The sequence below is a fragment of the Ambystoma mexicanum genome, chromosome 1p (assembly GCF_040938575.1).
Source record: "Ambystoma mexicanum isolate Mex_15411 chromosome 1p, UKY_AmexF1_1, whole genome shotgun sequence".
Lineage (NCBI taxonomy): Eukaryota > Metazoa > Chordata > Amphibia > Caudata > Ambystomatidae > Ambystoma > Ambystoma mexicanum.
The window spans coordinates 1071388387-1071412311 of record NC_090921.1 but is presented as its reverse complement, the minus strand read 5'-3'; the positions used below and the strand labels follow the sequence as shown (position 1 = coordinate 1071412311).

Genomic DNA, 23925 nt, shown 5'->3' with positions numbered 1-23925 from the left:
GCGAGTCCAGTTCCTTCTTCGGTGTAGATGATCGAGTAGCCGGTGGTGCCGAAGGTACTGAGGCACAATAGAAGCACAGGAAACTGGTCGGAAGGTAGAAGAACGCCAAGGCAGCGATACCACGAACTGATGAATAGTAGACTAGAAAGCCTTTAACAAGAGAGCAGAAACTCAAGGCGGCAGAAAAGGAGTGAGTAGAAAAGAAACGGTAGTCAGGAAGAAAGTTAAACAAGGTAAAAGCAGGAAGGGAAAGTACAGGGGCTGAGGAGTTAAGAACAAACCTCAAAGTGCGATTAACAGGGATCAAACCGTTAAGAGAAAAAAGCTATCCAAAATAGTATGTTTACCTCTGTGTAAGATAGTGAATGAAGAGAGAGGTAAAGCAACAGGAAGCAATAACAGGTAGCGAAATATTCAGCAACACAGCGCTGGTAAGGTACGAAAGTACTAAGATACAACGCATCGGAGCACTGGTGCGTTGTGCATAAATACGTGCTGACGGCCATCTTGGATAATGTATAGACCGCTACACGAAGTTTCCAGCATCCATGTTAGGTGTACTTCCATCGGTTCCAAACCTTCCAAGGTCGATGCATTACACCCTGACGTCTACAGCATCCAACACAGAGACCTGCCGAACAAGACAGGGGGGGCCCTCACAGTCATCCACAAGACCTTGTGGCCCTCTACCAGACTGGACGTCGACAACATTGGCTCCTTCGAAGTCCTCTCCTGCCACCTCCCACTTTCTGGACGGACACAGTCACCTTCCATCTCATCTACAGACCACCTAAACCCAACTCTACCTTCATCAGAGACTTCACCGACATGGCCACCACCATGTCCCTCATGCACGTCAACATCTTCTTCCTAGGTGAATTCAACCTCCAGGCAACAAGGCCACCAAACCGATAAAGGAAGCTCTCCTTTGCCTCAGCCTCACACAGCACACGAAAGACCCAACACCAACCTCCTCTACCTAATCATCACTGCGCTGTCTTCCATCCACTAAAGCTCTCCTCTCCCGCTTGACTTGTCTGATCACCTGGCCGTGCTTTGCAGCATCTTGCACACCACCCCAGTCAAGCACTCCCTGCAGAAACCCATCAAACAACCTTCAGGTCCTTCAAGAACTTCCAGGTGGAAGCCCTCACGGAAGACCTCACCGACCTGCACCTTACATGGACCGAACACGCCCAACCGAACTATGATTCTCTACTAGAAGCACTCAACACCACCCTCTCAGGCTCAATCAACCAACTCGTGCCTCTGAAACAAATGCACCTGCAAACCAAAACCATCAGCACCCTGGTACACGCAAGAATGCAATCTCTGCAAAAGAGTCATCAGGAAACAAGAGAAAACCTGGTGCCGCTCCTCAAGGAACTCTGAGCAACCTGCCGAAAACTGATCAACACAGCCACGGCCTCTTACTCTAAAAACACCATAGCAGAAGCCGACAACAAAAGCAGAGCCCTCTTCAAAGCCGTCAAGCATTGTGTCAACCCGCTACCCAACCCTGCCATTCTACACTCCATCGAAAAAGCCACCCCCATCAACACCTTCTTCATCGACAAAATCAGCAAGATACGCCAGCACATAGACGCCAGCTCTGCATCCACAAACCCACCTCACGTCCCTGCTCGCAAAATCTCCACACCTTGGCCAACATTCAAGACACTCTCGACAGAGGACCGGGTAGAAACCCTGGCCACCTTCAAAGTCACCTCATATACAGATGACATCCTCCCAGCTTCCATACTCAAGACCCTTTCTGCAGAAGCTCTCTTTCCTTAACTGGAGATCATCAACTGCTCCCTAATTCAAGGCACCTTCCCATCGACCCTAAAAACAGGACACATCCTCCCTCTACTAAAGAACCTGTCACAAGTCTCTCCCCTTCTCACCTGTCTTTCCTGTTTGCTTGCAACCTTCTTTTGTGACTTCCTCTGCACGGTCCGAGATTTGTATAAGTCCGCACGTGGGTTTTCAGATTCCAGCGTGCTTCGTTCAGATTGTCCAGGACGGAACCAGGAAGGAACAATTTCCGCGCGCGGAGGCATGGAAACCGTGGCTCGAGCCAAAATCCAGGAAAGTTCGGTAAGTTTGAGGGATGAAAGGAAAGGTGGAATCAAGGAACTGGGAATAGGGAGATCAGGAAAATAGCCCTGAGCGTACTCCGGCAGCACACGTCCAGGTACGGCGAGCAGTAGCATTGAGATGCGCAGAGCCGTGGGGGCGTGTCTGTTTTGTAGAACGTAGAGCATGTAGCGCAGAGACTGGCAAGCAGCGTTCCGCATCAAGCGGCCATGTTGGAAGGATTACTGAGTTCAATCCCCTATGTGTCAGGGGCCACGAAGTCCAGAAGGGACGCAGACGGCGGTTCATGACAGTATGCCTCCTCTGAAGCCCAGCTCCTCCGGGTTTGCCCGTATGTATAAGATGGTATCTTCAAATCAGCCTGGGAGCATTCATGTATGACACAGGTTCCCAAGTGCGCTCACTGGGAGGGTATCCTTTCCATTCGACCAAATATTGTATATCACGTCGGTATCTAGAGTCACAGATTCTGGAAACCTCATATTCGAGTTGGTCCTTGGTAATCACTAGAGTAGATCTTGGAGCAGCTCGAGAGGGCTGAACATATGGTTTCAACGGAGAAGTGTGGAAGACTGGATGGATCCTTTTCCATGACTCTGGTAGCCGAAGTCGAAAGGCCACTGGATTGACAATTTCTTTTATAGAAAAGGGCCCGTAATACCTGGGAGCCAGTTTATTTGGTCGCAGATGTCGAGGAAGGAGTTTCGAGGATAACCAGACTTTATCTCCTACTGAGTAAGAAGGCCCAGGTCTTCTTTTATTGTCGGCATGATGTTTAATGTCTTTTCGGGCCTTTTCTAAGTGTTCCTTTGTTTCTTTGTGTACATTAATAAGGGTTTCAATCCAGGAATCAACCGTAGGAACTGGGGTAGGGTGGGGGAGAGTGGAAGGTAAAACTGAAGGATGAAATCCTTGACTACAGAAGAAAGGACTGGTGTTGATAGCTGAATGATCCGAATTGCTGTAAGCGAATTTGGCCACAGGTATTAAGAGTGACCAATCATCCTGGACCTTGGTGGCAAAGCAACGAAGATACTGTCCCAGAGTTTGGTTTACACGTTCAGTGGCTCCATTGGTCTGTGGGTGATAACCTGAGGACAAGGCATGTTGGATTCCCAGTATACGACATAATTGTTTCCAGAACTGGGATATGTATTGGGGTCCTCGGTCAGAAATGATCTTGGAGGGTAGCCCATGAAGCCGGAATATGTGTTCCAGGAAGATTCCGGCGAGTTCCGATGAGGATGGCAGTTTGTATAAACGTGTAAAATGAGCCATATGAGTGAACAAATCTATGGTAACCATGATTGGTGTGTATCCCCTGAAAGATGGTAGTTCCACGATTAAAATCCATGGCGATGAATTCCCAGGGTCTTGTTGGTATTGCTGGTTGAAGCAGTAGACCTGCCGGTTTCTTATTATCATGTTGGTCTGATTGCAGACTGCACATGCCTGGATATGGATCCGGACATCCTCTTTCATCTTCGGCCACCAAAATTGGCTTTGTATTAAACGGAGGGTGTTGGTGATGCCACGGTGTCCTGAATGAAAAGTATCATGATATAGGCTTGTGATCTTTTGCCGCAGTCCAGGAGTGGGGATGACCAAGCGATTGTCCTTGAACAGATATCCGTCCCTTGTATTGAGTTTCCATCGATTGTTTCTCTTAAAATCCTTCCATGTTTCAGAGGACTGAGTTTGAATTCGAATATCCTCCAGGAGGGTGATTGCTAGGGCAACACATATTGTGTGGGGAAACATTTTAGGAAAAGTCCGATCTTCAAGGGTTTTGTAATCAGGACGTCTGGATAAGGCATCGGCTATAATGTTGTGTGTTCCAGGGACATGATGGATTTGAAACTGATATTGAGCAAAAAAGAAGGCCCAACGGGCTTGACAACTGTTTCTACATTCTAGGGATTGCAGGACTTGAAGATTCCGATGGTCCGTGCGGACCTGTACCGGGTGTTTGTGTCACGAATCGTCTCAGCCTTCCCAAACTCCTCCTCACCTGTCTTCTCCGGTACTTCTTCCATCCTTACTACAGCCGCCTTCTTCTTCTCTCTTTCTCCTTCGGTGGGTTTCTTCTCCTTTTTCTTTTGTCGAAGGTAAGGACGCGCTCCCTCGGTAGCCTCCGTGATCTGGCTGATAACAGACCAAGGGAATACCCGAGGAGCACGCCCTAAAGAATGGGGAAAAAGCCTCCTGGCAAAAAACCCCGATCAGTATTCAGGTGTCCGTGGAATACTGATGTCCGGCAATTACATGGAGATCATGATTCCTGTAGTCTCAGAGCTCCGGACACGTAGTATGAATGTCCACACCTTGCTCAACTGTAGTATCGGCTGAGTTGTGATAGGAGGGAGGTCTCGGCCTGTTGGAACACCGAAGAGGCGTTACGAACGGAAGAAAGGAGGGAGGAAAGGAAGAGGTAAGGAAAAGGACAGGAAAGTATGGTCAGTCGAAAACGCTCACAGCGAAGATACAAACGCTGAAGCGCCGGCTGAGTGAAAAAGTCAGGAAAAATACTTACATGGAAAACGCAGGGGTAGAGTGCGTTGTGCAAGAAAGGACAGAAGATAAGACCCTAATCACCTTACCTGAAAACCTGAAATAACCTCCTGTGTAGGGAAAGGAAAGGTAGGTAATTAAAGACTTTGAACGCAAGGCAATGTTGAAAAGCTAGACGCTGAGAGCGACTAGCTGGGCACGTAACGGAAACGATACAACGCGCAGAGCGTTGCTACGGGCCGCTAGTTATAGAATATGTCGGCCATGTTGGAATAAACTAGACCGATAGAATGGAACAGGCCGCCATCTTAGTAGTATCTCCAACGACTAGCAATTCTCCAGGGCTGGTGCATGACAGTTTGGCTCCCAGGAGAAGATTACGCCAATCAGTGAAGGCTTGGCGGATGGCTAGCAGTTCCTTTTCCAGGACGGAATAATGAGTTTCACTGGGAGTCAAGGTGCGAGAAAGATAGGCGATGGGGTGTTCTAACTTATCATCAAGTTCCTGTTTTAGGACTGCCCCGATGGCGTAGTTGGAGGCATCAGTTTCCACAAGAAAAGGGCGATCAATGTCGGGTTGAGCTAGGATGGGAGCTTGTGTAAACTCCGACTTCAACCATTTGAAAGCCGTATCTTGGGTTGAGGTCCACTGAAAGGGGGTATCCTCCTTTAGTAATTTAACAATAGGATGTACAATCTCCGAAAAGGCTGGTATACATTTCCGATAGAAGTTAGCAAGCCCCAGGAAGGATTGAATTTGTTTTACAGTAGTTGGAACGGGCCAGGATAGAATGTAATCTACCTTTGAGGCGTCCTTTCCAATCCCTTTAGGGATAAGAACGAATCCGAGATAGTGAACAGTTGATACATGGAAAAGACACTTCTCGGGTTTAGCCAGGAGCTTATGTTCACATAGACGTTGTAAAACTGCCTTTTACGCGTTCTTCATGTTTCAGGTGGTCCTTGGAGTATATCAGTATGTCGTCCAGATATACAATGACGAAGAGGAACAGCATGTCAGAAAACACCCGGTCCATAAAACGTCGGAAGACCGCTGGGGCACTAGCAAGTCCGAAGGGCATTACCAGGTATTCAAAATGGCCAAATGGTGTTCTAAAGGCTGTTTTCCATTTGTCACCTTCCTTTATACGGATTAGATGGTAGGCACCCCTGAGATCTAATTTTGTGAATATTACTGCACCTCTTACTGCTTCCAGGATAGCCGAGATGAGAGGCAATGGGTAGCGGTCCTTGAGAGTACACTGGTTAAGGCCACGGTAATCTAGACATGGTGTGAGCTCCTTGGTATCTTTCTTCGGAACGAAAAATAGCGAAGCGCCCGCTGGGGACTTGGATGGTCGTTTGGTGCCATTTTCCAAGTTAATATCCAGGTATTCCCGGAGGGCCCTCTTTCCAGGTTCTGATAAAATAAACATTCTCACAAAAGGGATCACTGCTGAAGGTTCAGTATCGATGGCACAATCCTCAGGTCTGTGAGGAGGAAGAGCTTGAACTATGGCAGTCGAAAATACATCTGTGTAAGCCTGATAGGCCCTGGGAATTCGGATGATGATAGAGACAGTGACGGGATTTTCCTGGAGTTCTTGCGGTTTTTCAGAGGACTTTGGTAAGGAATCTAGGAATAAGCAGTGGGACATACAGTGTTCAGAACCAAGAAACAAGGAGCCTGCTGCCCAATTGATGTAGGGGTTATGCTTCTGTAACCAGGGCATGCCTAGGACCATTGGATAGTGGGCAGATCTTACGATGTCAAATTTGATCCTTTCTTGATGGTGACTTATAGAGAGTAGGATCTCTTTAGTTTGAAGGGTTATGGGTCCTGAAGATAGGGGTCTTCCATCAATTGCCTCTACAGGTTGCATCGTCTCTCGAGTTTCATGTGGAATGTTGTGAGTAGTGACCCAATCATGATCTATGAATATACCCATGGCTCCACAATCCACTAATGCCACACTAATGCCAGAATCGGGTAAGATTCTTTCTTGGAAGGTGATGGAAAGGCCTGGAGAATCACGAGCGTATTTGGTCCAGGAGAGTTCAAGGAAGGAATTGATGTGGAGCAGACATAATTCTCCCAAAACTGTGCCCCATCTAGGATCGGGAGCTGGCGTTTCCCGAACGCCGTGGAGGAGCAATAGGGCACTCTCTGACAAGAGGTTTATCAGAGGCGCAATACATGCAGAGACCAGTGTGAATACGGCGCATCCTTTCTTGTGGGGTAGTGGGTCCACGGTATGCCCCCAGTTGCCACGGTTCTGGATCTGAGGTCGGAGAAACTGGGGGTTTTGGGCTAGAAGGGTGGTCTATGACAGCCTTTTGGAAGGATGATTTTGACTTCTGTTTCTCCGCCTTTCTTTCCTGGATTCGAAAATCAATTTGCATGGAAAGGTCTAAGAGGGCCTGGAAGGAATTAGGGCGAGCTACCCTGGCTAGCTCGTCCTTTATTTCTTCATTCAAGCCTCTGCGAAAGAGAGTGAAGCTAGCCTCTTGGGACCAATCAGCTTCCTTCATAAGTTGTTTGAAATGGGTGACATAGGTGAGCATATCCTGAGAACCTTGTCGAAAATCAAGTAGATGTTCTTGAGCGCTGTAAACCTGCTCAGGACGATCAAACATGGCCTTTAGGGCTTCCACAAATCCATTGTAATCATCCAGGAGGCTGTCGCCCGAATTGACTAGGGGAGTTGCCCAGGTTAATGCGTTGCCAGTGAGGTGTGATATCATAAACCCCACCTTTGCTCTAGGGGTGGAAAAGTAGTAATGCTTGAAGGTGAAATGCACCAAGCATGAATCAAGGAAGGCACGAAGGGTCTTTTGGAGAGCCATCATATTTGTCCACCACTCCTCCCAATAACACACTTTCCTTGGTAGCAGAATCACAAGACAATACCAGCTGCTTTAAGGCAGTGTTCTCAACTTTAAGGTTTTGAATTTCTGTGGTGAGTTCCTACATGCCTCGCATGAGGTCTTGAACCGCGGCTTCCATCCCTGTATCCGTATCGATTTTTAGGCGTCTCAATCTGTCACAAGTCTCTCCCCTTCTCACTTGTCCTTCCTGTTTGCTTGCGACCTTCTTTTGTGACTTCCTCCACACGGTCCGGGATTTGTATAAGCCTGCGCGTGGGTCTTCGGATTCCAGCGTGCTTTGTTCAGAATGTCCAGTACGGAACCAGGAAAGAACAATGTCCGCAAGCGGAGGCACGGAAACCGTGGCTCGAGTGCGGGCGAAAATCCAGGAAAGTTCGGTAAGTTTGAGGGATGAAAGGAAAGGAGGAATCAAGGAACCGGGAATAGAGCGATCAGGAAAATAGCCCAGAGCGTACTCCGGCAGCACACGTCCAGCTACGGCGAGCAGTAGCGTTGAGAGGCGCAGAGCTGCGGGGGCGTGTCTGTTTTGTAGAACGTAGAGTGTGTAGCGCAGAGACTGGCAAGCAGCGTTCCGCATCAAGCGGCCATGTTGGTAGGATTACTGATTTCAGTCCCCTATGTGTCAGGGACCACAAAGTCCAGAAGGGACGCAGACTGCGGTTCATGACAGAACCCCACTCTGGATCCCGACAACCTAGTTAACTATCGCCCTATTACCCATCTTCCCTTCCTAGTTAAGATCATTGAGAAAGCCGTAGCCACAAAACTGCAGAAACACATCGACAACAACAATCTCCTCCAAACCTACCAATCCGGGTTCAGACCCAGATGCAACATGGAGACAGCAACCATACAGGTGGTCGACGACTCCCTCAATCCCCTTGACGACGGCAACCTCTGCCTCCCGGTTCTACTCTACCTCTCGTACACTTTCGACACAGTTGGACACCAGGCGCTTAAGGACACCCTACGTCGGAGCATGGGGATCAGTAACCTTGTCATACACTGGTTCAAGTCCTACCTTGCCAACTGCAAGCAGTTTGTTCAGATGGACTCATCTAGATCGCAAATTCTATCCGTCACCTTTGGAGTCCTGCAGGGTTCCATCCTCTCCCAGTGATCTTCAATCTATACATGGAGCTGCTGAGAGGAGTCCTAGCCACACACAACATCGACATCCACCAATACGCCAACGGCACACAGCTATACATCAAGATCGATGCCATCAAGGACATCTATAGGCTCAAAACATGTCTCTCGCTGATCCAGTCTTGGAAGTCCAGTGCATACTTGAAGCTCAACCCCTGCAAAACAGAATTCCTACTTCTCACCAACAACACACTGGCGTTACAGGGGCCCTGGTAGCCCCGGCGGTGCGGGTGGCCCCGCTAACACATGTCCTGGGAGGGGCTCCCGCTTGGAGAAAAAAAAAGAAATTATTTTTTTCACATTATTATGTAACCGAAATAATTTCTTTATGGAGGCAGAGTGACTACAAAAAGAAACTTTCTTTTTGAAGTCCGAGGGCTCTCCCTACCCCATGATATGGAGGACGCCAGGCTTGCGGCCTCCATGTCATGGGGTGGGGGGAGCCCTATGACTTCAAAAAGAAATAGTTTATTTTTGAATTCACTCTGCCTTCATAAAGAAATTATTTCCGTTATGGTTAGGTCTTTAACGGAAATAATTTCTTTATAAAGTCAGAGTGAATTCAAAAAGAAACAATTTATTTTTGAAGTAATAGGGCTCCCCTCAACCCCGTGACGTGTGTGAGTGTATGGTGAAAGTGTGCACACTTAAATGTATAGGTGGCTGCCTGTGTGAATGTATGGTGAAAGGGTGCACACTTAAGTTTATGGATGGCTGGGCATGCGTGTGTATATGGTGAAAGGTTTGTGTGCTTGTGTTCAGGAGTGCAACAAAACCTACATTTCGGGCGGGGGGGGGTAATCCTTCAAATGTTGGGAGAGGCGCTAACTTGGGGAGGGGCAAACTTATTTGTGTGGGGGCATCTAACTTCTTTAAGCATTTTAATGAGTCTATTCTAGTGCAGCTTCAATGTTACAAGCAGTTAACTCTCTTCTTTGAATCTGAAAGCACCCACTTATGGACTGCTGTGAGAATGAGCGATCTCCTGTTTTCTCTCTACCCTTACAATCACTCCCTTGGCATGCAAGTACTAAACCCACATCACGATTTAAATTGCCTACAAAATTTGGCATTTGTGTGACGGTACTAACAGTGAAATGCTTTATGTTAATAATTGCTGGGCTCTTGTTAACAGCGAAACCCAGGTGCCATTGAACATCTGTGTCCTGTTCTGTCCGGCAACTGCTCTGAAGGTCAGCCAGGTTGAGTCAACATAGCCCAAAATATCAGGGGGGGGGTGCTAAAGCCCAGTCAACTCAATGGTTTTACGCCACTACTTGTGTTTAATACCTTGATTACTTATTGGTAATCGTCATTACTCCTAGCCCTAGTCTTCCTCTTCCCCTGTAATTGTGTATGAGGCAGTACTTGTGTGTGAAGCACTCTGCCTCATACACAAGTACTGGGATGAGGTAGAGGTACATGGAAGTAATGCCTAACTTAGCTACCTGTACTCTGCATTACTCCTAGTCACACTCTTCCTCATCCCAGTACTTACCTATGAGGCAAGGGGCCTCATACATAAGCTCTGGGACAAGGAAGAGGGACGTGAAGGTAATTCTGCGCCTGATTTTGGAGGTTGGGGTAGGGGTTGGGAAGGAGAGGGGATGTGTGGGGGGGCTGGATTGTGCGATAAATCATAATGTTGTCCATGTCCAGACTAAGCAGAAATGATATGTGGTATTAGTGGCTAGAGCGGCATTTTGGTGCAGCCAGTCTAGTCATTCCTCAGTTTGATTTGACTTTTTTTTTTAACTGCACATTTCTGATAAAGCAGTCCTGCTAAGTGTAATTACCTGGCTAGACTGGCATTTGGGGGCTGCCAGTCTAGCCGTTTCTTACTGCGGCATTGTATATTTCTTTAGGCATCTGTGATAAAATGATATATTATATGATATGCTATAAATCATTTATAACATGCCTGTACACAAGTGTTTCTAGGCGCGACAAGACAAGGGAGGGAAGATGGAGGGAGGACTAGACAAATGATCTTACTAGGCCTTGTGTCAGTGTGAGAACGTGAAATGCAAGGGGAAAAAAGAGAGCGGGGGAGTGCAAGGAAGAGGGGAGGGGAAAACAGGGCATTAATGATCTGAGTAAGTGCAGCCATGGCAGCGCGGCTCTGGGTAGTGCAAGGAGCTTCCTATTTGAACAAAAATGTAGATTTGCGGAATATGTCTTCTTTTACTATGTTAAGAATTATTGTGAATTGACTTTGTTTTATATGATTATGGATGCCCTGCAAATTTCTCTTTACCTTTATTTGATGTATTCCTACACGCCTGTTCTTCTTATGTAATTTTATGTTATGTTTCGTATTTTTGTGTTGTTGTTTTCTGTCAGTGCACTACGGGCATGTTGCGCTACATAAGAAATAAACCAAACCAGAACAAGGGACTGTAGGGTTACAGTTACAGCCCCTAAGTGCGTGGTAGGCCCGGAGGCAGTGCAAGGCTGACTGATCAAGAAAGATTCTGGACTCAGTGAGACTCTGAGGGTAGCCAAGCAACTTGTCGGTACAGCAGACAGGTAGGGCAGCAGGGGAGGGAGATAGAGAGAGAGAGCAGAGGAGAAGAACAATGTTTTGAGCTGCTTCCGGAACTTCAGGTGGTCCGCTCAAGTTAGAGAGGGGCAGGGAGGCCATTTCAGAGGGAGGCACCTGCAGAGGAGAGAGATCTACCCCCAACTCTCTGCCTGGGGAAGCGTCTAACCCTTAGAGAGTTGGAGGTAGCTGGGGGAAGGGCTTGAGAAGGAGGGTATTTTGGAAGAGAGCGTTAGATGTAGTGTGGGCCCCGACCCGAGAAAGCTTTGTGGACAATGCAAAGGGTCTTGAAGTTGATCCTTGCAGCCACCCGGAGCCAGTGGAGAGATTTCAGGGCTGGAGAGATACGATCCCTGGGCTTCAGGCCAAGGATAAGTCTTGCAGTCCTGTTCTGGTTTAGTTGCAGAGGGCGGAGAATAGAGGAAGGCAGATTGAGAAAGAGGCTGTTGCAGTAGTCCAGCCTAGAGAGAAATAGGGCTCTGCAGACAGTGAGCTTCTGGGGGAAAGTGAGAAAGGGAAGACTCCCTTTGAGGAGGAGCAGTTGATAGTGGGACTTCTTGGCGACGTCCGAGATATGAGGAGAGAAAGAGAGAGTGGAGTCGAAGATGACACCAAGGTTTTTGCATCGCAGGGAGGTGGAGGAAGAGGGCCCAAGGTGGGCAGTCAGAGTGAGAGAGGGAAAGCAGGGGTCCCAATGAGAAGGATCTCTGTCTTAATGGCATTAAGGCAGTGATTGTTGGAGGCGCACCAATCCGCAATCGCGGATAGACAGTCAGGAACGAGCAAGAGAGGAGAGGAGCCTGAAGGAAAGCTGAGTGTCATCCGCATAACACTGAATGTTAGAGGAGGAGGGAGAGATCAGGTGGGCCAAAGGGACCAAGTAGAGGTTGAAAAACCAGGGTGAGAGGATAGAGCCCTGGGGAACGCCACAGGTAGAGAGGGAGGTGGTGGAGAGAAAGGGACCAAGTTGGACCTTGGAGGGACAGTCCAAGAGGAAGGAGGTCAGCCACTCCAGGGCCAGGGCCTGATGCCGTGATGCCCAGGTTCTCACATAGTCGATTGATCAGGATGGCGTGGTTGACTATGTCGAAAGTAGAGGAAGATCAAGGAGGATTAGGACAGAAGGAATGCTGGAATCAAGGTTATAGAGCAGATCTTCACGGGTGTTCAGGAGAGCAGTTTCCGTGCCTCTGGCAGCTGTGAAGCAGACTGATGGTCATAGAGACAACCAACGGATTCAGTGTGGAGAGTAAGCTGGGAGATGGCCAGCTTTTCCAAGAGTTTGCCCAGGAAAGGGGTGGTGGAGATTGGCCGATAGATTCCCGGGCAGGTAGGATCGGCAGACGGCTTCTTGAGGAGTGGGTGCACAAGGGAGTGCTTAAGGGGAGAGGGAAACGTTCCATTGGCGAAAGAGGGAGTACAGAAATTGGTCAAGACTGGAGCGAGGGTGTCAATATGGTCCTTGATGGTTCTGGAGGAGCAGGGGAGCACCTGTTTGGATGACACTTTCATAGATCGGACTTGTCTAGAAACCTTGTCAGGTGTTGTCAGAGAGAAAGAGGAGAAAGGAGGAGGCGAGGTAGAGATGGCCAAAGGGGGGACGAGAGAGGAAGAGTTAGAGGAAGAGGAGATAGAGGACAAGATGTCCTGAGTTTTAGCAGAGAAGTGAGAGGCAAGAGCCATAGACAGGGCCTGGGAGGGAACAGGAGAGGAAGAGACTGCAACAGGATTGACCAGTTCCTTGCAGATTTTAAAGAGTTTGGCCGTGTTGTTAGAGGCCACGGAGACCCAGGCTTGAATGTGTGCTCTCTTCTTGATGAGTGTTATTGCTTCGACTAGCATTTTGGTGCAACCAGTCTAGGTATGTCTAAATTTGGCCTGGCATGCTTTACTGTAATGTTATTACGTGTATACACTGGTCTACATTGTACAGCCAGTGGGACATGTTTCCAATGTGGCATGGCATTTTTAATAGCAAAGCATTCATGTTCCTGTGCACTGTTGGTGACTTGCATGTATTGGATTGGTGTTACCCTGCAAAACAATTGCAAACTCTGTGGCTTTTTAGCAAATTTTTCTCAGAAAGTGTGCTGTTTATTGCATTAAAATACATATGTATATCTTTCTCCTAGTACAGTGTGCAGCATACCCCTTCAACAGCACCTTTTTGCGTATTGTGCAAGCGTGATAATCTAGGCCGGCCCAGAGTGTGGCACGCCCCATGATTCGTTGCCAAGTTGGGGGGTGGGCCTCAGTATGGCTCGCAGGGAGGCCCCCACATTTTGTTACGCCACTGCAACAACACCGAACACCCAGACATACAGACCTATCAACCATGACCTCTGAGGGCTTCACACCCGAGATCACCTCCTGTGCCAGGTCCCTCGGATTCCACATAGACAAACCCCTCTCCTTCAAGACACACATAGCTAAGAAGACTCAGTTTGGTATCAGCTCTCCCTTCTGTGAAAAGTCAAGCCCTTCCTCCCTCCGGACAGCTTTGGATCCACTTTTCTAGCACTGGTCCTATCCCACCTGGATGGAGGCAATACACTCCTCGAAGGCCTCCTGTCCTCCTCCTCCTCGCAGATACAACCACCTTCAAGTCTTGCTGCATCATCTATAAGGCAGTCGCCCTCAAATCACCCCGCTACCTAGTGGAGAAACTCAGTATCTCCGGCAGACAGTGCACCGCACTAGAAGCCAGGACACGTGCAGACTTGAAATCTGCAGCTGCAAAAAGGAAAGGACCAGAAAACAAGCCTTCTTTTCCCATGCCCCAAGACTACGGAAACTCCTCCCTGTCAGTATCAGACTTGCCCCCAAGCTCCTACAATTCAGAAAATAACTCCAGACCCACCTCTTCAAGGAGTCTCTCCTCAACACCTAGGCCATCACGTCGCCTCCTGACCTGCTTGATGCTGCCCGCCACTCTCCTCCGTGCCACGCCTTTGTGCCCCTCTGTATCCTACCCCCAGCTGTATATCTGTTCTGATACCTCTGAAAAGTGCTGCATTATGCGTCTGTACTGTTCTATACCTCTGTAAAGCGCTCCATTGGCATAATAATAATAACATAAATAGCTCATACATGAAATTTGGGGGAGCCAAAAAGAAGGGTTGATATCATATACCGGCTGTTGTCATAAAAAGCCCAGGTACTGACTCCATTGCACGGTTTTGCCATCCAAACTCCAGGTTCTTGCACCATTACTGTGGTCTGCAGTCAAATGCCTAAATACTCACTCCGTTATCAGGGATGGATGTTAAATGCCCAATTACGCATGCCATTGGCCAAGTGTTGTGCAGCTGCAGTGGGAATTGAAAAAGGTGCCTTTGTAGCTGCAGTACACGTTCGGTTTTTTACCTTTAGCGCACACTCCTCGTACCTCCTGCATAGGTGCGCATGAACTGCACTGCATTTGTGAAGTGTGTATTCCTTTAGGTATCACTGCTTTGAGTGTGGAAGAGTGCATGCTGCACGGAATGTTTGGGTTGAATCATTTTGTCAGGCCATGCCCTCCTTTCTTTCATGCAATTGACAACAGGTAGTGATTGATGGCAGCTCTGCCGATCAGCCACAATTGAAAAGGGAACTAATATGCCTATTGTTTGCCAAAGATGAAACCATGAAGCGATTGATGCATGTATAACTCCGCGCTAGCCGGCTCACAATCTTTTGCTTTTACATTGTTTTGTTGTCAGTGTCGCACGGAAAGTGAAGATGGGCAAAAAGGGGGACAAGGCCGCGAAGGACAAGGTATCTGCTATTAATATCGAAGATGAAGCAAAGAGTGCAGGTAAATCACATATTTTAGTTAAGACAACATCGAGCAGCATCATTGCCCAGCTAGAGAATACTTTTTCACTTCATGGTTAGTGTGTGGTGATATGTGGACTGCTTCACTGCAATGGTGTTAACATGTATTGCTTTTAACATTGGAACATTGAACAAGGGTAACCGTGAGGGGAAAAAATAAGAACAGATCAGCTTTGTGGCTCTGACCCAATGTATACAATAGCTACGCATCAGACCTATGTATGAACCTTTGTCCAGGAGCCTACATAACTGCTAGGTGGGGTTGGTAGGAGTCAAAATAATACTCCTGAGCTCGTTTGCTTTGAACATTGACGCATCTTCAAACCTGAACAACATAAATTGTTATGTTTTATCATGTAAATTCATCATTCGAAGGGATTGTGTCCTCCGACGTATTCCTTATCTTAGATATCTCTTTCCAGCTTTGGTGGCCTCGGACATTTTTTCCTCTCTAGAGGGCACTGCGCGTCGACGTCCGCCGAGTCGATGTCCCTCGACAGCTGCCGTATCGACGTCATCCTGCCTATAAAGGCCGTGCGCAGTGTCCGTTGCTCAGTTCCGTTTTTCTGCGCTTACTCAGTGCCTCGGAATATCGTTGCTCAGTTTCGTAGATATTATTCCATTTTCCTCGAGATATTCGAGCCATACTCAATGGCTTCCTCGTCTGAACCGACGACCCCTCGGTCTGGTTTTAAAAAATGCAGAGACTGTGGAAAAAAGATGTCACTGACGGACCCTCACAGGGTCTGTCTGTGGTGTTTGGGAGCTGAACACCATTGTTCGGAGTGCGAGGACTGTATGTCCATGACAGCTAAGGCCCTGAAGGAGCGTAGGTGGAAGCTGGAAAAAGGTAAGACTTCTAAAGCTTCTTCTTCCTCGACGAAGTCGAGACATTCGTCTCCTCGTCACCATTCCCGCTCCAGGTCTCGAAGCGGGTCCCATCACTCCTCGAGATCGAAGCACTCGAAAAGGAGACGCCGAAGATCCCCTTCTTCGTCCTCCTCTTCCTCTGTTTCACCTAAGAGAATCCCTTGCCCTACCAAACATAGTTCCCGGGCTGAATGGGAGGAATTCCGAAAAAATATGATGAGCGTCTTTGAGAAAGCGGCCTCGACCCCCTCGAAGACTGCTGAGAGCGATGCTCTGGTCGAAAGACCCGAAGGTCCAAAACGCCGTGAGTCGCAGCACCCAGCAAAGGAAGCTTCTCGAGCGCGTCACGAACCCTCGAGTAAAGCAAAGACCTCGAATCCTTCTTCGAAGGTTCCGTTGACGCCGTCGACGAAGGTTCCGTCAACGCCGTTGTCGAAGGGACCTTCGACACACGGGTCTGTCGACTCGACGCCATCCTCAACACCGGCGTCGACGCCAAGGAAAGTCACGGTTGCGGCGCACCCAGTGGCTATTCCCAGGTCTTCGATGACGATGTCGTTGAGATTGTCGATATCCTCAAGCAGAATTCCGATTCTATCGAGGACCTCGAGGCCTCCACCTTTGTTTTCGACGCCACGTTCGAAGCCTTCGACGTCGGCGTCGACGACATCGACGTTTTCGAGGCCGATTACGACAAGTTTGGCGCCCTCTGCCTTGGAGATGGGTTTCACACCCTTTGTGAGTTCAGACCAATCGAGAAAAATGTCCTCAATTATGGAAGAGGGAGAACTGCCTGACCAAGAAGAGACATTTGAGTTGCAGGGATCTGCAACCCCAGTTCAAGAGGAGTTATCCTCAGAGGAACACAGATTAAAGGAACTCCATGATTCCTTACATGAGTCAAGTGGTTTCGACACTTCCCCAGAGGTGGAGTTCGCTAGGCCAGACCCGGGGGAGCATGCTGAAACCCCTTATAGAGCCTTAATGGCCAGGATTACAGAATTTATGGGGTGGTCAACACCCTCACAGGCTTTCCAACAGGATGACCTCATGGATATTCTTGATAAAGGTCCACAGGAGGATCCTGTAGTACCTTTTCATAAAGCTCTTCAAAGAAAAATAATGACGAACTGGGAAACCCCAGATGTCGTCCCGGCAGTAAATAAAAAACTGTCTACTAAATACAGGGTATCTTCTGCAGACCCTGAGTTTTTGTCCAAACACCCATCCCCAGAAAGTCTGGTGGTACAGGCAGCCTCTTCTACTGACATCAAGACTGCTTACCCTACCGTCCCACAGGACAGGGACGATAAAAAATGCGATGCTATGGCTAAGAAAGTCTTTTCGGCATGTAGCATGGCTTTAAAATCTATTAATGCTACTTGCACCCTTGCTAGATTTAGCCATACACTTTGGGAGTGTGCTTCTACAGCGGCTGACTGCATCCCGGAGGGAGAAGAAAGGGAGGCGTTCCTAAATATCATAAAGGACGGTAAAGACGCTATGTGCGAATCCCTCCAGACGGGCATTGATTCGGCTGACAGTATCAGCAGAGCAATGGCGGCAAGTACAACAACCAGGAGAGTTGCTTGGTTGAGAAAGTCTGGTTTTGCTCCAGATGTGCAAGCCAGGCTCTTGAACATGCCATTTGATGGCTCTTCTTTGTTTGGGAAAAAGGCGGATGACAGTTTAGAAAAACTGCAAACATCAAAGGCAGCAGCAAAATCCCTAGGCGCTGCAATCCGTCAGACACCTTTTCGTCCCACAGGAACCTCTGCGAGAGGCAAGTCCTTCCGCTTCTACTCCGCATTCGGAAGAGGTAGAGGACGACCGGCTCAAAGGGGACAAAGAAGAACTACCCGAGGTGGACGGGGTAGGTATTCAAAAGCCGCAGCAACAGCAGGTGCCTCTTTACCATCGGCATCTGCATCAGCCGCCCCAAAACCACTCTGAGGACTTCCCTCACAAGACACCTGTAGGAGGCAGGTTAACTCAACATCTGGCGGAATGGCAGGCTATCACGTCAGATGCTTGAGCATTGGAGACAGTTGCACAAGGTTACTGCCTGCCTCTCCTACGCATACCTCAGAGTCATCCACCGGGGATCAGCTCTCAAAAAGCTCCAGATCCGCTCCTCTTGCAGGAAATTTTAGACCTGCTAGAGAAAGGTGCCATAGAACCGGTACCTGTAGCGGAGAGGAACAAGGGCTGGTACTCCCCTTACTTTCTCATACCAAAGAAAGACGGAGGACTGAGACCCATCTTGGACTTGCGAGAATTGAACAAATTCCTCAGGAAAGACAAATTCAAGATGGTAACTCTCTCTCAGATCCTTCAGGCCCTTCAGTTCCAGGACTGGTTGGTATCTCTGGACCTTCAGGACGCTTATTTCCATGTGCCAATCCATCTCAAACACAGGAAATACCTGAGGTTCGCAATTGGCAACTCTCATTATCAATTTCGAGTGCTGCCATTTGGGCTGACCTCCGCCCCGAGGGTCTTCACCAAGTTAATGTCGGTAGTGGCTGCAAGTCTAAGGAGGGAAGGGATTCACGTCTACCCCTACCTGGACGATTGGTTGATCAGAGCTGTATCTTCGGAACAAGTTCAGATCCAGCTAGATCATGTTTGCCACTCCCTTCACAGACTGGGCTTCTCCCTCAATTTAAAGAAGTCACAAATGATACCATCGCAGAGACTCCAGTTCATCGGAGCGATCCTGGAAACTTCCCTGGGAAAAGCCTCGCCACCAGAGGTGAGGGCTCAAGATATTCTACAGATGGTCACCAAGTTTCAAAATGCCCAACGACTTTTTGAGGTTGCTAGGCCTCATGGCATCCTGCATTTTCCTAGTGCCAGAGGCTCGCCTGAGAATGAGATCTCTCCAGTGGACACTGAGAACTCAGTGGTCACAATTCTCAGGGAGAATGACAGATCTTCTTCAGGTTCCCGACAGGGTGGCTCGAGACCTTCAGTGGTGGGCCTGTCAGGAGAACATTCTGAAAGGAGGGCAGTTTTGGCAACCTTGGCCGGAGATAACAGTAGTCACGGATGCCTCACTCACGGGGTGGGGAGCCCACGCCAACGACTTGACCATCAGCGGTCGTTGGTCTCCATCAGAGTCCAGACTACATATCAACCTGTTAGAGCTGAGGGCCATCAGACTTGCGCTGAAGGCGTTTCTGCCACCTGTACAAGGAAAGAATGTCCTGATAATGACGGACAACAACACAGTGGCCATGCATTACCTCAACAAAAGAGGAGGCGTAGGATCACTACCTCTGTGCAGAGGGCCGATGCAGCTCTGGTTTTGGGCAATCCAAGAAGGAATCTCTCTATCGGCAGTTCACCTAGCCGGAGAGAGGAACTTGACAGCGGACGCTCTGAGCAGGCAGAGCACAGTCTCCCACGAGTGGGAACTAGCTCAGGAAGTCCTTCAAGAGATCTTCGACCTTTGGGGAACCCCTCAGGTGGATCTGTTCGCCACCAGTGTCAACAGGAAGTGCGATCTGTTCTGTTCAAGGGAATTTCCCCCGAGAGGAGCTCTGGGAGACGCATTCATAGTGGACTGGGAGTTTCAACTCCTGTACGCGTTTCCACTGGTCCCTGTCATTCCTCAAATGATCAGGAGGTTGAGAAGATTCCGGAAAACCATGATCCTAATTGCCCCAGATTGGGCCAGGAGAACGTGGTACCCAGACCTTCTAGACTTGTCCATCTGCCCTCCAATTCGACTTCCACTCAGAGAGAATCTGCTCTCACAGAAGGGAGGTCAGGTTCTCCATCCAGACATCAAAACCCTCAACCTTCACGCTTGGCTTCTGAAAGGCTGAGGTACAAGGATTGGGACCTCCCTGATGACGTTATGGAGGTGTTGCTTTCGGCAAGAAGGCTAGCTACAAAATCTCTATACCGCTGCCGTTGGAACAGATTTTGCAGCTGGTGTAGGGAAAAGAATATCGATCCCTTTTCATGTGGTACACCAATGGTTTTGTCCTTCCTACTTAGCGAATTCAGGCCTTCAAGTTGGCACCATCAAGGGCTATCTCGCAGCGCTATCCATCTTTAAGTGCACTGCGGAAGAACCATCCTATTTCAAGTTACCCTTGGTAATACAGTTCCTAAAGGGGTTAACTAACGTTTATCCCCCAAGACAATTCCAGGTTCCCCTATGGGATTTAAATTTAGCCCTAACTTTCCTGATGGGCACACCTTTCGAACCACTCCACTCTTGTTCGTTAAGATTTCTTACCCTTAAGACTGTTTTATTAGTAGCACTTACATCTGCTATAAGGGTGAGCGAGTTACAAGCTCTTTCTTGTAAACCCCCTCATACAATCTTTCACAAAGACAAACTTGTTCTGCAAGTGAAGCCTAATTTCCTCCCAAAGGTGTTTTCTGAATTTCGTGTCACACAGAAGATTACCCTTCCATCTTTCTATCCTCCTCCCCATCCGGGGAAAGAGGAAGAGAGGTTACACAGGCTGGACCCAAGAAGGGCTTTAAGTTTTTACATTAGTAGACTGGCTAGGATAAGACAAGCAAACCAGCTGTTTGTAGGCTACGCAGGTCACAAGCTGGGGCTACCGATAATTAAGCAGACCATTTCCAGATGGATTATTTTAGCCATTTTGGAATGTTATAAACTGGCAGGAAAAGAGCCCCCTCAAAATCTTAGGGCTCATTCGACCAGAGGTATCGCAGCTTCATCGGCCCTTAAAAGAGGAGTGCCGGTTCGAGACATTTGTGCGGCTGCCACATGGTCGTCCGTCCATACCTTTACACGGTTTTACAACTTGGATTCCTCCTCCAGTCAGGAAACTAGGTTTGGAAGGGCAGTATTGCACTCTATTCATCAATAAGAGGAAGCATGAAGTCAGTACTCCCACCTCCAATAACCGAATACTGCTATGGGAGCCTATCTAAGATAAGGAATACGTCGGAGGACACAATCCCTTCGAAGAACAAGTTACTTCTTACCTTGTAACGTTCTTTCGATGGGATGTTCCTCCGACGTATTCCTTATCGACCCTCCCATCCATCCCCGCAGTACTACTTCCCTTGTTGTTGCAGCTTACGCTCCTTCAGGGTGATTAGTTGAGTCCAGAAAGAATTATTGTGGGCTACAAACCAGAACTGACCAACGGACACTGCGCGCGGCCTTTATAGGCAGGATGACGTCGATACGGCGGCTGTCGAGGGACATCGACTTGGCGGACGTCGACGCGCAGCGCCCTCTAGAGAGAAAAAATTTCCGAGGCCAGCAAAGCTGGAAAGAGATATCTAAGATAAGAAATACGTCGGAGGAACATCCCATCGAAAGAACGTTACAAGGTAAGAAGTAACTTGTTCTTTTGCTTTATATTTAGTTACTTATCAATTGCCCGAGCATTAGTCCGAATGTGAAGCTTTAACAAACCTGCCTTTTGGCCAGTCATGGGTCTAAAAGGTTACTAGGAATATAGACATGCACAGACACACATCTACTCTCCTCAACAGCATTATCATGGTTTTTTCCTGTGGTATTTTCACTTGTATCCATTGAGTCCATTAAAATCGGATCTCTAAAGGCATAGTTTGCTAGAGATAGCTTGTTGCAAGTGATTTATTGTATGTTAGATATTGACGTTTCACAGCATTGCAATGACAAAAATGTGATCCTTGGAGAAATAAACGCCAGTGAAGTCTTCCCCAGATAACTCAAGTGTAAACACAAACCTCATTTCCCCTCCAGAATCCTGAGCTCCATGCAGGGCAACAGTGCTGCAAATTCTCAGCAGTCTGTGCAAAAGCCAAAGAGACAGACCATTCTAATGGATTCTTTCCTCCCTCCTTTATCATCGATTATATCCCTACCCCATCGCAGTTGTTCTCTGGAATCCTTTTTGCCACCAGAGGGCGCAGCGTAGCTTCGTGGCGGTTCTGTCGATGCCTCTATGTGGCATGCGCCAGACATGATGTTGGGACCAGTCCAGTATATATAGCAGGGCCGCGCCCCCTGACCTCAGTTCCTTTTTTCTGCGCACTCTGTTCGCTGATTTTAACTATTTGATTTTTTTTCCGAATCCGCCATGCCAATTCCGTTCAAGGCCATGGGATTGAAGCTGTATACAGACTGCGGCAGGCCGATGTCGGTCTCATATCTGCACCTAATTTGCTTATATTGCTTGGGCGTAGATCAGGACATCCAGGTTTGCATGTCATGCCAGTCTATGCACCCGAAAGGCCTTTGGGAGAGGGCGGTGAAGATCGTCACATGTCCATAAGGTGAATGGTGAGGCTACGCAATATCTGTTGAGGTCGCGCAGAATGGAACGATGCTCCGAGGAGCAAGTGGCTCTGCACAAGTCAAAGGATAAGAAGCAGCATCAGAAGAGGATCTGCTCTCCGAGTGAGTCCTCGCACTGACATTTGTTGTCTTTGAAGAAAAGCAACTGCTTCAGGGAGTCCCCTGAGAGTCCAGCGCAGGTACCGTTTCCTACCCCGTCCTCCACGCCAGAGGAATTTGGACATCTTCGACAAGGCGCTGGCGGCTGCGGCCTAAGCATGTGAGCCACATGCAACTGCCCTATCAGCTCATGCTATGGCACTGCAGGGTCCCTACTGCGTCTCCTGGAATCAGTAGGGTACCCTCTGGTGACCACTCCCGCATGCCTAAGGGCTCGGGCCTGGACCAGATGTAGACAGGGGTCTCAGTTCTGACAGGCCCTTCCTTTGGGAGCCACAGCCTTGGCACCGGCATCATCTGAGATGTCAGTGCCTTGGACACTGCAGCTTTGCTGGTGCTGAAATACATCCCACTCCCTAGGGACGCCTTCATGCCACGGATGTATGACATCTGTGACAAAGAGGGCGACTAGGTTCTTTTTTGGCTTCTACCTATTGGTTCTAGGGAGGTGAGGGATTTCCCGGGGAGGTGAGGGATTTCCCAGATGAATTCTACAAGGAAGCTAATTATGTACTGGGCCAGACAGAGGACCTGCAGGGAGCCAGTGGCCTCATCACCTCCCAGGAGGTATATTTCTTGCCAGCTCACACCCCAGGAAAGCCTCAAGCCGCCTTACAACCCTTGATGGTGGCTAAGGTGGCCAGTACTCTGGGGCTATCTGCTCCATCCAGGTCCATGGTTCAGTACGAACGTTGCGATATTCTGGATGAGGCCCCCAAAAAAGAGATGCTCCAGCCCTTCAATGTGCCAGAGGCCCCCGTATTGGAGGTGTGGGAGAATCCAGCCTTTGTTCAGGCAGTGGACAGGGATCTGGTGAGGAAACACTGTCCCGCTCCGTTGGGCCTGGCATTTCTTTCACCTGAGAGCTTGGTGGATTAGGCCGCGACGGGTAGCCTGAAAACGTCTACCTTACTTTGCCCTGTCCGGTGGAAGGGACAGTAAGAGTTTAGACGCATGGGGCAAGTAGGTGTTTGCGTCAAGCAGTCTTCCACTGTGGACCGTGAATGCCACTTGCGCCATGGCAAAGGTCTCTTTTGGCCTCTGGCCAGTGGCAGCCAATGCACCGGAGTACGCCCCAGAGGGAGCGATGAGGGACAGCTTGCTATCCTTGGTTTCTGACTGCAAGGAGGTGGCATGTCAGATACTGCAGTCAGGACTGGACACAGGTGACTGTGTGGCAAGGGTTATGACCACTAGTAGTTCAGTGGTCATGTGCCTCTTGTGGATGAGGACATCAGGGTCTGCAGCTGATGTCCAGATCAGATGGTTGGATATGCCGTTTGGTGGCCCTAACCTTTTTGGAGCTAAGGCTGACTATGCCCTCCAGAAGGTCCAGCCCTCCAAGGCGACTGCTAAGTCTTTGGCGCTAGCGGTGCAACAGTCTTCCGCACAGCCTTTGTCACGTGGCAGGGATTTTTGTTCCCTTTCCGTCTTTGCCCTGAGGGGCCATGGTCAGTCTGCCCCGGGAAGACGGCAAGGAAAGCGCTTCCCGAGGTTAGAAGAAGGGGTGCCTGGCTAGGGTCGTTACAGCGTCCGTTGTCCCCGCCATATCCCAGGTTGCCTAACCTCAGTGATGGGCATCGCCATTCTTCACCTG

The 23925-nt window shown here is 48.8% G+C and overlaps 1 protein-coding gene across 3 annotated transcripts in view; it reads left to right on the top strand.

Moving 5' to 3' along the window:
* LRRC71 (leucine rich repeat containing 71) overlaps positions 1 to 23925 on the top strand; it is a 1520862-nt gene that overhangs the window by 116569 nt on the left and 1380368 nt on the right. For all 3 annotated transcript variants that reach the window (XM_069604555.1, XM_069604558.1, XM_069604556.1), the window contains exon 2: positions 14896 to 14990. In XM_069604555.1, coding sequence (XP_069460656.1) covers positions 14915 to 14990 — 76 coding nt within the window. In that variant the 5' untranslated portion in view covers positions 14896 to 14914. The remainder of the gene's footprint in view (positions 1 to 14895; positions 14991 to 23925) is intronic.